Below are 13,783 nucleotides of genomic sequence, written 5' to 3' on the forward strand. Positions count from 1 at the left end.
GCAGCACTGGCCGAGCTGCAGCGCCCCCTGCCGGTGCAGCGCCCCCGCGGGCCCCGCCGCTCACCGCTCAGCAGCGCCCAGAGTGGCTGCAGCAAGAATAGCAGCCTGGGGGCGCCCAGAACCCAGCCAACACTGCCAGCCCAAGTGTGGCCCCAAGCCCTGCCCCATAGAAGGGACCCTGTTGAAGGCCCAGCCCCAGAGCTGCGCCCATGGATGGGGGCGCCGCCCTCACGGGCTTCACCGCTATTAACCGGGGGCTTCTAGGCCCCGCCCCCCCAGGCAGCCCTACCCACGTTCAAACTACCTCTAAGCACTGCCCCTAAAGCCCTAAGCCCGCTCAGAAAGCGAACCCCCAAGGGCTGCCCCCTAGGCGAACCCCCCCCCCCCCCCACTATAATTGGAACCCCTTAGGCCTCAGGACCTTCCTGGCCCCCATCCCAAGTGCCCTCACTCAAAATAATCCCAGAGCCCCCCTTCCTGTGGGTTCTCCTCCCCTCCAGAGTTCCCCCCTCAACCCCAAATCCCCTCCATCCTCCCCAGCAACAGCACCTAGGGGTCACATTTATTAATTTATTGGGGTACAGCAGAACTGGGAGGGTTCCCAATAGGGTGGAGCTCCTGGGTAGATTCCCCTGGGACTGGCATTCTGGTGAGGGGATCCCAGGGGGATGGATCATGGATAGGAGTCCTCAATAATCTCAGGGGTGCTGGACTAAGGAAGGGGACCTCCACCCTGGGATGGGTCCCTGAATGGGTTGTTGGGAATCCTGAGGTGGGGATCCAATAGGGGGGAGTCTGTGGAGTGGGTCCACATGGGGGATCTTGGGGAGGTGGATCCCAAATCAGATTAGGCATGTCAGGAGAGGGCCTCAGCTTGAGGGACCCCATGGGGGGGGGGGGGGGTGTCTCAGCATGATCGTCCCATAAGGTCCCCACTAAGATTAAAGGTGTGAGATTGTCAGGGGAGAGCCCAGGGTGGGGGTCCTGGTACAGACCTGTAATCACAGACAATCTCTGTGCAGGGGCTCAGGGGGGTCCCCATTCAGATGCCCCCCCCCTCAAGTCCCCGCAAGCGCCGGGCCAGCTGCAGATCCTTGGGGAACAGGGTGACTCGGCGGGCGTGCAGCGAGCACAGGTATGCATCTTCCAGTAGCCGTACAATGAAGGCCTCTGCTGCCTGTGTCCCAAAAACTGAGGAGGGGTCCCCAAGGGCCCCAGCATGCCCCAACCCCCACAGTTCCCCCCGGGGGCAGTGACCCCCCCAGAACACAGTCCCAGGGACAGAGTCCCTCCAAACCCACCCACAGGAGACTGGGGGAATTGAAACACCCTGCCCCCATAAATGTGTGAGGGGGAACCAACATCCAGTGACCCATTCCCTGACAGAACCCGGGAAAAAGGGACCCACCCCAGCACCCAGAGGTGTCCCAGAGATCCTCTCAACATCCATGGAACCATATCCCAGAAGCCATAGACCCCCACCAGCCCATGGAGACCCTCCTAGACTACCTCTCAGCTCCCATCAGACACCCCCCAACAAACCTCTCAGCCCCATTCAAGCACCCAGAGACCTTCCTGGACCTCCCCAGCCCCCCAGAGACATCTCCAGCACCCACAGACCCCCGTGCAGCACCCACAGAACCCCCATGGAAACCTTCTCAGCACCCATGAGATCCCCCTCAGTTCCCTCCCCACCCCTCTAAGCCCTCTGGACACCCTCGCAGCACCCATAGGACCCCTCCAGCCCCCCTGTGACCCCCTCCATCACGCCCGGGCCCCCCGACCCTACCTACCTCCTGCAGTGCCAGCAGGGCCATGCGCTGCCAGCGGTAATCCACTCCCCGGGTGAAGAGTAGGCAGAGCTCTCGGACCTGCGGCAGGGACAGGGGCACACGAGGGCATCGGGGTCACAGGGAGTGGGGAGACATCAGGACAACATGGAGGGGATATGGGAGCATTTGGCCCCGGGCTGGGGCCACCACCCTGGCAACACCCTGGAGACATGGAGACACTGCCCTGGAGACATCCCAGAGACCTGGGGACACCCTTATTGTCACCCTGGACACTGTGGGGACACCCCAGGGACAGGAACACTGGCGACAGGATGGGGATATACTGGGGAGTGGGGAATGTGAGAACACCATGATAGGGACACACTGCAAAGACCCCAGGTGGGAGGCGGGGGAGAAGCACCACTCTGGGAACATCTTGGGAACACTCTTGGGCATAAGAACAGAGGGACACTCTCCTGGAGACACCCCAATGGGACAGGGGGGACAGTGCCAGCACGGGGGGAGTGGCACAGGGAACACCTGATCCATGCAGCCTCTGAAGGTGGCGGGACACAAGGATGTCTGGAAATATAGAAGAACATTGGGGGGATATGCAAGGATGCTGGGGGAGGACAGGTCCACCATGTCATGAGGATGGAGAGGACAAGGACATGGGAAGGGCTGGAACAGGGTTGAGGAGGGGGGGCCCTGAGGGAAGGGGGTGGTCCTGAGGAGTCCCCGGGGGTGATTTGGGATTCTGAGGGTAACTTGGTGAAGCTGGAGGGGGTTGGAGGGTCCCAATGGGTGTTTGGGATGGGGTCAAAGGGGAGGCTGGAGGGCTTCAGGTTGGATTTCAGGGGTCCCAGGGTGGATTTGGGGGTTGGATTTGAAGGGGTCCTAGGGATTGTTTGAAGGGCCCCAGTGGATATTTGGGGGAGTCCTGTGGGGAGCTGAAAGGTCCCAGGGTAGATATTAAGGCTCTGGGGGAGGCTGCAGGGTCGGAGAGAGTTGATCTGGGGTGTCCTGGGATGGATTTGGGGATCTCAGAAGAGGGGATACAGAATGGTTCAGGAGACCCAGAGAATGTTGGAGATCTTGGAGTGGATTTCGGGGGGTCTTGGAGGGATTTGGGGGTCCCAAAGTAGATTTTATGGGTATCTGAGATGATCTGTGTGGCCCCAGGGGAGTTTGGGAGCCCATGGGGAATGTTGGGGAGGTTCCATGGGGGAAATCGGGGTGTCTGGGGATTTTAGGGTGCAGGAGTATTCATTTTGGGATGTGAGGGGTTCTCACCAGCCGGGCGAAGGGGCCGGGGCGCAGCAGCAGGCGGGTGGTACTCTGGTACCTGCGGATCTCCTGCAATACCCGCTGACCCGGGCGGCGTCCTGGGGGGTGCATTGAATGGGGATCTGTGGGGACTTTAGAGGATCTGTTTGGCCTAAGGGACACAGATGGGGGCTCTGAGGGAACATGGAGATCTATAGGGCCTGAGGGGACACAGGCTATAGGGGAACTGTGGGGGGCTAGTGGGGCTGGGGGGACAGGGAGGAGCTGTGGAGGGTTATAAGACATCTATAAGGTCGGGGAGGGTCATTGCGGGTATGAGGGATCAATAGGGAGCTACAGTGATGGCCGATATAGGGGAGCTACAGGAGACAGGGACTATGGGGGGTTATAGGGAACAGGGTATAGGGACCTATAGGGGAGAGGGCGTATGGGGTGACTATAGATGATGGAAGCGTATAGGGGAATATAGGGCACAGGCTGGGGGCAGGGGACAACAATGGGGGAGAGGGTCCATAAGGGGAGCTCTATGGTGAGGTCCATAGGAGTGCTCTGGAGGGGGGCCTAAAAGGGGGCTCGATGTGGGAGGTCCATAGGGGGTGTCCACAAGGAGAGTCCCCCGCCTCTCACTCACTGCGTGCCCGCGGCCGGAACGATGGGGGGGTTGGGGGACGGCCGCGCCGTCGGGGAGTGGGCTTCGGGCGGGGCATGCTCCGGCCGAGTCCGCCGCGGGATAAGGGCGAGTCCAGGCGTGCGGAGAGGCTGGAGGGGACCCGGCGGCCGGAGAAGAATGGATCAGGGCGGACCCAGATGTCTGGGGCCCCCCAAGCCACTCCCGGGTCCCCCCAAGCCTCCCCCTCCCGCTCCCCGTCCGTGACGTCACGCCCATCACCCGCCGCCGCCGCGCTATTCAAACCTCGCGCCGCGCCGCACCGCCCGTGATGTCACTTCCTCCCGTGCGCCAATCGGGGCGCGCGACCGCTCGGCGCCGCCGGACTCCGCGACTCGATGGTGCCGGGGCGGCTGCGGGCTCATTAGCGTAAATCTGCATAGCCCCGCCCCCGGCACCCGGCGCCTCGGTGCTCCCCGGGTCATCTGCCTTACCGTCCTAATGTTATCGCAGTCACTCCCATTGTGGTTCCCATTGCTCCCGGTCATCCGCATGGTTCCAGTTACTTCCAGAATGATCCCAGTATTATTCCAGTTTCCTGCCATATGATTCTAGTGCTTTCTAGTCATTCCCAGTGTGAGTCCAGTATGATCACGACTTCCAGTATAATCCCTGTTACATCTCCAATGGTCCCAGTCAATTCCTGTCCCTTCTAGAATGATCCCACTATGATCCCAGTCACTCCCAGTATGATACCAGTTGCCCCCAGTGTGGTTTCAGACACTCCCAGTACGAACTCAGCATTGTTCCAGTTGTCCCCTATGTGATCCTAGTTGCCCCAGTTGTGGTCCCAGTACCCCCAACATGGTTCCAGCATCTTCCATTTGCTTCCAGTGTGTCTTCAGTTGGTCCCAACATGGTCCCAGTACCAGTCCCTGTGCCTCCCATACCCAGCAGGAGGGTCAAGGTTTACAACTGTCCATGAAATCCATTGGGAGAAGCAGATGGGGGCATTAGAGAACGCATGGTGACGCAGGTGGGCTCTGGATTCTCTTGAGGGCATTGCCTCACAGACCTCCCAGTTTACCCCCAGTTTTCCTGGTGGGCCACCACAGCCCTCATTTGACCCCATCAAGCCTCTCAGTTGCCCCTAGTTGTCCACCCAGGCAACCCAGTTGCCCCTCAGGTCTCCCAGTGGGCCATCATACCCCCCCATTTGACACCATCAAACTTCCCTGTTTCTAACACTAGACATCCCAGTTGTTCCCCTAGATCTTCCAGTTCCTGCCAGTCCTCCCAGTGGGCCACCACACACCTATTTCACAGAATCACTGTGGTTGAAAACTCCCTCCAAGATTGAGTCCAACCTCTGACCAACTTCCACCTTATGACTCGACCATCACACTAAGTGCTATATCTAGTTGTTCCTTGAACACCTCCAGGGATGGTGTTCCAGGAGGGACTCCAAACCTCCCTGGGCAGCCCCTTCCAATGCCTGACAACCTTTTTCTTGAAGAAATTCCTCCTGATGTCTAACCTGAACCTCTCGGGCACAACTTCAGGCCATTTCCTCTTGTCCTGTCCCTGTTCCCTGGAAGCAGAGCCTGACCTTTCTGGCTGGTCCCTCCTGCCAGGGAGTTGTGCAGAGCTAGAAGGGCCCCCTGAGCCTCCTTTTCTCCAGGCTGAGCCCTTGCAGCTCTCTCAGCCGCTCCTAGTGCTCCAGCCCCTTCCCCAGTTCTGTTCCCTTTCCTGGACGTGCTCTAGCCCCTCAGTGTCAATGTCTCTCTTGAAGTGAGGAGTCAGAACGGGGCACAGGACTCAAGGTGTGGCCTCCAATCACTGCCCTGGTCCTGCTGGCCACACTATGGCTGATCCCAGCCTTCTTGTCTGCCTGGGCACACACTGGCTCAAATCCAGCTGGCTGCCAACCAGCAGCCCCAAATTCCTCCCTGTGGAGCAGCTCTTAAGCCATTCCTTTCCCAGCCTGGAGTATTCCATGAGTTTGTTGTGACTCAGCACTTGGCTTTTTTGGCCCTCACACCATTGTCCTTGGCCCATTGATCCAGCCTGTCCTGATCCCTCTCCAGAGCTTCCTACCCTTCAGCAGATCCACATTTCCTCCGAAGCTGGTGTGATCTGTGAACCTCCTGAGGGTGCCCTCAATCCCCTTGTACAAGCCAGAGATGAAGATGTTAAACAGGACCGACGCCAACACTGAGCCCTGGGAAACCCCAGCAGGGCCCAGCCCCAGCTAGCTGTAGCCCCATTCCCACCCCTCCTTAGCCTGGTCACCAGCCAGGTCTCTCCCAGCAAGAGGCACCTCGGAAGCTGCAGGTGCTCCGGAGAGGCAGGGAGATGGAGGCAGTGTCAAAGGCTTTGCTGAGCTTCAGGCAGACACACCCACACATGTCCAATACCCACCGGGGCCACCTGGGCACAGCAGGAAATCAGGTGAGTCATGCAGGACCTACCTTTCCCAATGCCCTGGTTTTCCTGTCCATACCATGTGTTCCCCAATACCAATCTGTTCCAGGGCTGTCCCAGCACCAAGGCCTGAAGTTTGCTGGATCCTTCTGGCCCTGGTCTCAGTGGCTCCCAATCACTTCCAATAGGGTTCAAGTCATTCCCTGTATGATCCTAGTCATTCCCACTATGATACCAGTATGATCCTAGCATGGTCCCAGTTGCTCCCATTCAGCCCTAGTATGATTCCCCTTACTCCCTGTCACTCTCCAGCATGGTTCCAGTTGTTCCTTGTATAATCCTAGTTATCCCAGTTGTGATCCCAGTACCCCCACCATGGTTCCAGTTGCTCCCAGTAGCTCCCACTGCCTCCCTGTGGCCAGTGGGGGTCAGCTGAGGGTTGTAGCTGTCAATAAAATCCATCTGAGGGAAAAGGACACACAGGTGATGTGGGGGGAAATGGAGGGACATGGAGGCACTGTCCCGCTGTCACGTGGAAAAAAAATCCTCTCCAACAATTTTAGTGTTAGAGAATTGTTTTATTCTGGCCAGGATGTTGTTCTGGCCAGAATGTGCAGCATAAATAATTTCATCCACACATGGCTCTTTACTAGATTTTTCACATACTTACACAGTCAAAACCCAGAAAAATTCATTGGTTCAATGTTCATTGGCCACAAGTTACACAGTTCTTTGTATCTGGTTTCCTATTGGTTATTGATCTCTTTGCCTTCGATGTTATTAGGTCCTCATTCTTCGTTTTCTTATTGATCTTTTCTCAGACCAGGTGTCTGACACACCAGGAAAGATGTTTGGGCGTTGATGGTCAATTATTTCTTGTGCATCCTCTGGCAGCTCCCAGTCCATTGAGATGCCAAGCTCATCAGGCCTCGCCTGAAGTACTGAGTTTCTTGAAAAGAAACTTCCATTCCCTTCCCCGGGGCGAAGATGAACAAAACCCCTGACAATAGTTAAAAATGTTAAAGTTGCATCATTTCCAACACTGCCCCTCCCTATGGACACAGTACCCTCATTGCAACTCTGTGTCCCCATGTTCCCCAATCTCCCTCATGTACACACGTGTTCCAGAGTCCTTTAAGTGTCCCTCATGTCCCACCTGTCCCCCCACGTACCCCAAAATGTCCTCATGTCTCCCATGTGTCCCCAATGTCCCCTGTGTGTCCATGTTCCCACCCTATCCCCCATTCCCCTGTGTCTGTGCCGTGTGGCAGGAGGTGCCTGGACTCTTCCTGGGCAGCTGGGACATCCTTCTAGTGGCCCCGTGTTTCTTTGGGAGACAAAAAATAGATGGGGAGAAGACCCTGAATACAGGGTGGGAACCCCAAAAGCATGGCAAACAGGACAGGGCAAGAGCATCCTTCTTCCACTTCATTTTTGGGACCCTGCTGATGGGACAGGGGACATTATACCCCTTCATGGAATGAGTCCCCACCCAGGGATCTGGAGCTGAGGGTGGCACTAATGCAGGTGGCCACCAAGCCATCCTGTATGGGCGGGGGGCCACAGGGAGGCCAAGGCCCCACATGGGGCAGCCTCTGGGCTGGGGGCCCAAAGAGGGAAACCAGGACTGGGAATCTGCTGACAGAGTAATGGAGAAGAATGCATTGGCAATGTCTATGGTGGCAAAATTTTGCTGCCTTGGACTCCAGCTCACACTGAAGTTCCAACATGGCAGCACTTAGTGATGGTGTGATTTCATTTAGGTGTGACAGTCCAGTGTCAGTGTCCATTTTCACAGGATTCAGGTAGGGGCCATGTGAGGTTATTGAAGGGAGAGCACATCTTGCTGAGCACACCAGCTCTCCAGGTTCACACATCATCTCATGGATGGGGTCCTGAAGTCCCAGCAGGTGCCATGTTGCCAATGGGAGCCATCAGTACCTGCTGTTCTTCAACCCTGAGCAGCCTCACAGCAGAAGGATCCTCTGAAAGACCAAGCAAGGGATTCAGCTGTCTTAATTTCTTCAGTCTCCACAGCAGCTCCCATAAAGCCCAGTGATGACTTTTGGGTCCTTGAAATACCTCTCCAGAGGGGATGTATGCCAAGGATCCACGGAGCCTCCAGGCCACTGGCAATGGAGTTTTTCTGCCACTCATACCCAGTCAGGAGCACTTCAGCTTTCAGTATAGTCCCTGTTGGGATCGCCCTGTCATCCCAGAAACAGAGATTGATTCTTGCCCTTGCATGATGGCAACAGGGTACATTGTGCACCCATGTCAACTAAAGCCATGTGCTCCTGTGGCTCTGCTGTGCCAGGCCATGGATCCACACAGTCCAACAGACCCCACTGTCCTTTTCCCACACCTGGCTGGAGCCAGTGCCCCTCTGGCTCTGATCACATTACACATTGCTCACTTCTTGTAAATACGACCTGGAGGTCCCTTCCAGAAGGTCAGAAGTAACATCAGCCCTTCAATTCTGCCTGAGGACTTGCCCAGTGGAAACCTGAGTGGCATTTTTCTTTGAAGAGTTTTCTGTGGTGATTAATATTTCCTCTCAACTCATAACCTGTGCTGCCAAGGCAGAGGTGGGTTTTCCATCCCACTTCCTCATGTCTTCACCATGGTCAGGCAGGTAAAACCACAGGTTACCTTGCAGTGTGCCCCCTCTCTCTTGAGCAGGGGGCACTTGCTCCCTATAGACTCTGGTGTGTACTGGTGGGGCATGGGACACTTCTTGAAATTGCTGGTAGTCTCCTTTAAATTGCAGAAGGTCCTTTCCACAGAAGAGATGCAGGCCCATAGGGTGAAAAAGAGACTTTATTCATATTGCCAGAGTTTGGTAACCAAATTATCCACTCTTTCCATGACATCACTGCCAATGAGATGGTATGTGGTGATGGCGCCTCGGTAGGAACTTCCACCACACGGTTGGTGTACACTGAACCTCATCTGGCTCTACGAGGGACTGTAGGTCTGGACACAACCCTGTGCCATGTGCCTCGGGCTGAACCTGCCTGAGCAAGGAGGTTGAACCAGATGACCCACTGGTCCCTTCCAATCAAACTGATTTTGTGATTCTGTGAAAGCAGGAGCAGCTCCCAAGTGATGATGGAATGCAGACAATTGGGGGAAAGAAAATTCTTCCAGTTACAGGGAGGAATGATGGCACAGGGAGCAGGACAGGGAATACAGAGAGAAGCAATGGCATAACATTCTAAACCAGCAAATCCATGCTCCAAAGAACTCACTGACACAGGAGTAAATCCACGATTTACTGTTAAATTCCCTTTGTGGTTCAAACCAAACCCACCTCATCTCCCATTTGAGTTCACCTGACATCAGCTAGAGCTTGGGAAATATTTCTTGCTCTGCTGATGCCTCCTTTGGTCCCAAGTGCCTTTCACTGCTGTTGTCCCTCCTCCGTGAGCAGCTCCCCAGGTGAGGAGGTGCCGCAGGCGCCAGAGCAGAGATTTTGCTGAAGCTCTGGAGAAGAAGAGAGTGAGGCAGGTGTTGCCTCTGTGCCCCAAGAGCCTCCACCTGAGGGACTCACCCCATAGAAAGGGACCTGGAACAGTTCCTGAGAGATTCATACCCCCCTAACCCATCTCCCCCAGGAGCTTTTCCATCAGGTTTTCTCCTCCTGTCTCTTCCTGAAGCCTGAGTGATGGAGCAGCCTGGGGGGGCACCTGGGGTCAGCCAAGGTCACCCACAACCAGTCCCCCCCTGCTTTTAGGATCCCAGCCTGGTTTGGGATGGAAGGGACTTCAAAGGTCATCTCGATCCACCTCCTGCCATGGGCAGGGACTCCTTCCACTATCCCAGGTTTCTCCAAGCCCTGTCCAACCTGGAAAACGTGGACACTTCCAGGGATGGAGCAGCTGCAGCTTCTCTGGACAACCTGTGCCAGGCTCTCACCACCCTCATTGGGAGGAATTTCTTCCCAATATCCCATCTAACCCTGCCCTCTGGCAGGTGGAAATCCTCACCGTCCATCCTGTCCCCTGACAAAGACCCTCCCCAGCTCTCCTGGAGGCCCCTTTCTATAGCATATTTTATATCTCTATTATATTTATACCTATGTACATCTCAGCCCAAAAAGGTGGCTCAGGCAGCCCATGAGTAGCTGTGGCCACGTGAGGTAGCCCCTTTTGGGGGGTCAGGGAGAGTGCTGGGGATTTGGACAGATCTATGGGTTATTTTAGAGGGCCTCAGGAGGTTTTAGAGGGAGGTTTGGGAGGGTCCTGAGGTTTTACAGGGGGTTTATGGGGGCACGGGAGGTGCTATGGAGCTATGAGTTTTGAGGGGACTCTGAGGGTATTTGGGATCTAGTGTGGAGTCTGTGGGGGTCTCTGGGCTTTTGGGGGAGCTATAGGAGTGTATACTCCAGGTCCCCAAGGTCCTCTCAACCTCTTCTTCACCCATCAGGAACTGATCTCCACCTGTCAGGGAAGCTCACTACACAGACTCTGTTCCCGATTCCCATGAAATTTTTGATGTGTGCAACATGCAGGAATGTTTTTCCTGCCGCTTCCCTGGCTCCAAGAGGGACCACGGGAGCGGCACGAAGAGGTGGGGAGGCTTATCTATCCCCCACATCAGCAATCGCAGTTTCGATTCAAATTTTAATTAAAGGCTGAACTGTTCCTGATACTGCGATAGGGTCAGGGTCTTTCTCTACACCGTCGTCATCACGCCAGTTCCCAGAAGACACTTGGGGGGGCACTTGGGGGGCGCTTGCGGGATTACTAAAAGGTCCGGAGGGGCAAGAGGGGTCGGGGAGACAGCTGGAGAGCATGGGGGGGTCGGAGGGGACACATAGGGGGCTTTTGGGGACAAGTATGGAACGGCGGCGGGCGGACTTAGGGATCCTGAGGGACACCTGAGGGTCAGGAGAGGGAAACTGCGGGTACTTATGGGGACCCGGGGGGCACTTACGGTTCAGGGAAGCCCTTGGGGAGCAGCTGGGACGGTACCGAGGCGACAGCCCCGGCTCCGGCGGGGCGCTCGGCGGCCGCGGGGCATGATGGTAACCGCAGTCCCGGCTCTAAAGGCGTTCTACGGGGCCCCACGGTATTTCGGGAGTTGTAGTCCAGGAAGTGAGTAAACTGGCGCGAACCAGCGGTCAGTTGGAGGCGGGAGGATCCGAGGGAATTTTGGGGGCTCAGGAGGAGTTTCTGAGGTCCCCCCATGACCCCCCGCTGCGCTCTCAGGGGCGGGGGGACACCAGAACACCATGGCTCCACGCCGGCCGTGAAGGTGAAGAAGACAGGTGAGCCCCGGTCCCACGGGTTTGGGGGTTCCCCGCCCCGATATGCCCAAGCCCCCCCACCCCTACAGACTTCCTAGTCCCCACAGACCCCCCCAGCTCTGTCCTGGGCGCCCCAAAACGTCCCACAGACCACTGGACCGTTAAAGACCCCCCCCAAAACCCAAGAGTCCCCACAACCCCCTTCCTGGACCCCCAACATCTTCCACAGACCTCCCCCAACACCCTAGAGTGCCTCCCCCAAATCCCACAGAATTATTCCGGACCTCCTATAGACACCCAGGGTCCCCCGAACCACTCTTGATTTCCACCCACCAGAACTCTTCTGCAGCCTCAGAGCCCCTCCAAACATCTCACAGACCGTCACGGACCCCCTAGAGACACCCAGCACCCCAGCAATACCCTCTTTCGAGCCCCCAGAACCCCCCAATTACTGTTGGGGACATATGGAGGGAGAGGGGATTGGGGGCAATCCCAAAGTAGGGGGAGGCAAGGGAGGGGATTTTGGGGGTCTCCCCACCTCCCTGGTGCAATTTTGGGGTGTCACTGCTTTATTTGCCCCACCATGGGTTGGGGTTGCCCACGTGGGCATTCCAGGAGGGTCTCGATGGCCCTGTGGGGAGAAGGGAGAGGAAAGGGGGGATTAGGGGGACCAGGGGGACGTGCAGTGGCAGGACCCTGAAATTTGAGGGTGGGGGTGTCCTACCGAAGGCGTCCCCTTATGGCCTGGCGGTGGCATCGCAGCATCCAGAGAAGGGGGTCTCCCAGAGGGCCTGGGGAGGGCTGCATGTCACAGGGGGTGGCAGTCCCACAAGTGTTCCCCCAGCCCCACAAGAGACTTCCTGAGCCAGAAGTGCCTCCCCAACCCACAAGTGCCCCCTCAGGCCCTCAAGTGATTCCTGACCACAACTGGCCCTCATCACCACCCATAAGTGACCACTCCTGTCCCACAAGGGCACTCCCCTGGCCCATCAGCAACCCTCTGGCCCACAAGGGCACCTCCAGCCCCATCAGTGACCCCCATGACCCTCAAGTGACCCCCATTACCCACAAGGGCTCCTCTGGTGCCTCACCCAGTGGCTGCTGCAACAGCGCCCCCTGTAGGGCGTCAAGAGCACTGCTCCTCATTGGCTGTGGCGCCTTGCAGGGGTCACGTGACTGCATGTCCAGCGCTCCCCAGCACAGGGGCTCAGGATGCGCCTCCTTTGCAGGCTGCAGGGCGTCCTGGGAGTCACGTGACCTCCGATATGGTGCACGCTGCAGAGCCCCGAGGCAGTGATGTGGCCACAAAAGTGGCTCGTGCCGTAAAGGCTCATGGGACTCTTGCTTCCCACAGGATGGCATCCCTTGGTGCGCAGATGCACAGCAGCAGCTGCTGATTTGCCACGGGGCCTCGTGGGAGTGACGTGACTGTGAGTATCCTGCGCCCTGCAGGGTATCCAGTGAACTGCCCCTCGTTGGCCAGGGGGCCTTGTGGGAGTCATGTGACCTCCAACATGGCTCCTGCCACAAGGGTTCCTGGGAGACAGGCTGGGGTGAAGACGCCCCCTGGTGCTTGCGGAAGTCTTTCCTGATTGGCCATAGGGCCTCAGAGGGGTCATGTGACTCCCACAATGCTGCCCCCTGCAGGGCCCCGGGGGGATCATGTGACCTCCCCCACGGCACTCTCTGCAGGGTACCCTGGGGAGCAGGAGAGCCCAGCAGGGTCCTGCCCACCAGGGGCGTGTCCAGCGCTGGCTCCTCCCCTCGGCACCGCCTCGAGCGCCATTGGACGAGGGGGTCACGGAAGATGGAGCTGCAGGAGGCGCATCCAAGCAGTGGCTTCGCACTCTCTGGCCCGCGGCGATGGGGCCTGAGCAGGGCCTGGCTGGGGGGGGAAGAGAGGGTTTCGGGGAGGGGGGGCGAGGACCCCCGAAATGCTGAACCTGCACTGCCCCCCCGCGAGGCTGGTGCTCCCGGGAGGATTCTGAGGGGCTGCGGGACGCACTTATGGGCAGAATAGGGGTCCGGGGCATCACCTGGGGTAGCTGGGGGTTCCCGAGGTGCTCTTGGGGAACACCGGGGCAAGGGAGGGAATTGGGAGGCACTTAGGGGTGTGGGGCGGCATTTAGGGGTCTGGGGAACACCTGGAGTCCGGGACAACACTGAGGGAACGGGGGAGCAGATTGGGATCTCCAGACGGCACTTCGAGATGCTGAGGGGAACTTGAGGCCGGGCCGCTCTCCCACCTCCTTCGCACCAGACGCTCCGTTCGCTGCTCCAGGCTGAGCCTCTGCGGGGGGGATGCGAGGAGTGACGCGGAGTCCCCCGGAACCCCCCAAATTCCCCTCCGGGATTCCCCAAGTCCCCCCCTCGGTCCCCTCCGGACCCCTCAGGCCTCACCCGCTCCATCGCCCGCGCTCTCGTTTGGTTTCGCCCGTGCGC

General features: G+C 57.8%; 2 protein-coding genes and 1 long non-coding RNA gene across 3 annotated transcripts; all 3 read right to left on the reverse strand.

Annotated features, from left to right (window-relative positions):
- Positions 1–1,015: 1,015 nt before the first annotated feature.
- On the reverse strand, positions 1,016–3,915 carry CENPA (centromere protein A). Its single transcript, XM_014894085.2, has 4 exons — positions 3,691–3,915; positions 3,066–3,157; positions 1,794–1,871; positions 1,016–1,177 (listed from the first exon to the last, which is right to left on the reverse strand). Exons 1-4 carry the CDS (start codon positions 3,764–3,766, stop codon positions 1,043–1,045), a joined length of 381 nt encoding a protein of 126 aa, XP_014749571.1. The 5' UTR covers positions 3,767–3,915; the 3' UTR covers positions 1,016–1,042.
- Positions 3,916–6,647: 2,732 nt separating this feature from the next.
- On the reverse strand, positions 6,648–11,417 carry LOC148217472 (uncharacterized). Its single transcript, XR_015801069.1, has 3 exons — positions 11,029–11,417; positions 8,173–9,576; positions 6,648–8,075 (listed from the first exon to the last, which is right to left on the reverse strand). It is a non-coding gene; the product is annotated as an uncharacterized LOC148217472 (long non-coding RNA).
- A 475-nt stretch (positions 11,418–11,892) lies between these two features.
- On the reverse strand, positions 11,893–13,780 carry LOC148217473 (uncharacterized). Its single transcript, XM_088158666.1, has 5 exons — positions 13,742–13,780; positions 13,588–13,631; positions 12,433–13,226; positions 12,066–12,132; positions 11,893–11,972 (listed from the first exon to the last, which is right to left on the reverse strand). Exons 1-5 carry the CDS (start codon positions 13,748–13,750, stop codon positions 11,903–11,905), a joined length of 984 nt encoding a protein of 327 aa, XP_088014792.1. The 5' UTR covers positions 13,751–13,780; the 3' UTR covers positions 11,893–11,902.
- Positions 13,781–13,783: the final 3 nt, after the last annotated feature.

Source organism: Sturnus vulgaris, unplaced genomic scaffold (genome assembly GCF_052056855.1).
Source record: "Sturnus vulgaris isolate bStuVul1 unplaced genomic scaffold, bStuVul1.hap1 Scaffold_84, whole genome shotgun sequence".
Taxonomy (NCBI): domain Eukaryota; kingdom Metazoa; phylum Chordata; class Aves; order Passeriformes; family Sturnidae; genus Sturnus; species Sturnus vulgaris.

What these genes read in the sequence shown, in the direction of transcription:
- LOC148217473 (XM_088158666.1), bottom strand. An exon ending in GAGCGTCTGGTGCGAAGGAG is followed by an intron (nt 13,227 to 13,587) that starts GTGGGAGAGCGG and finishes TTCCCCCCCCAG; the next exon opens with CCAGGCCCTGCTCAGGCCCC. An exon ending in GCCATAAGGGGACGCCTTCG is followed by an intron (nt 11,973 to 12,065) that starts GTAGGACACCCC and finishes TTCTCCCCACAG; the next exon opens with GGCCATCGAGACCCTCCTGG.
- CENPA (XM_014894085.2), bottom strand. Translation starts at nt 3,766, where the DNA reads ATGCCCCGCCCGAAGCCCACTCCCCGACGGCGCGGCCGTCCCCCAACC. An exon ending in GTTCCGGCCGCGGGCACGCA is followed by an intron (nt 3,158 to 3,690) that starts GTGAGTGAGAGG and finishes TGCACCCCCCAG; the next exon opens with GACGCCGCCCGGGTCAGCGG. An exon ending in CCCTGCTGGCACTGCAGGAG is followed by an intron (nt 1,178 to 1,793) that starts GTAGGTAGGGTC and finishes TTTGGGACACAG; the next exon opens with GCAGCAGAGGCCTTCATTGT.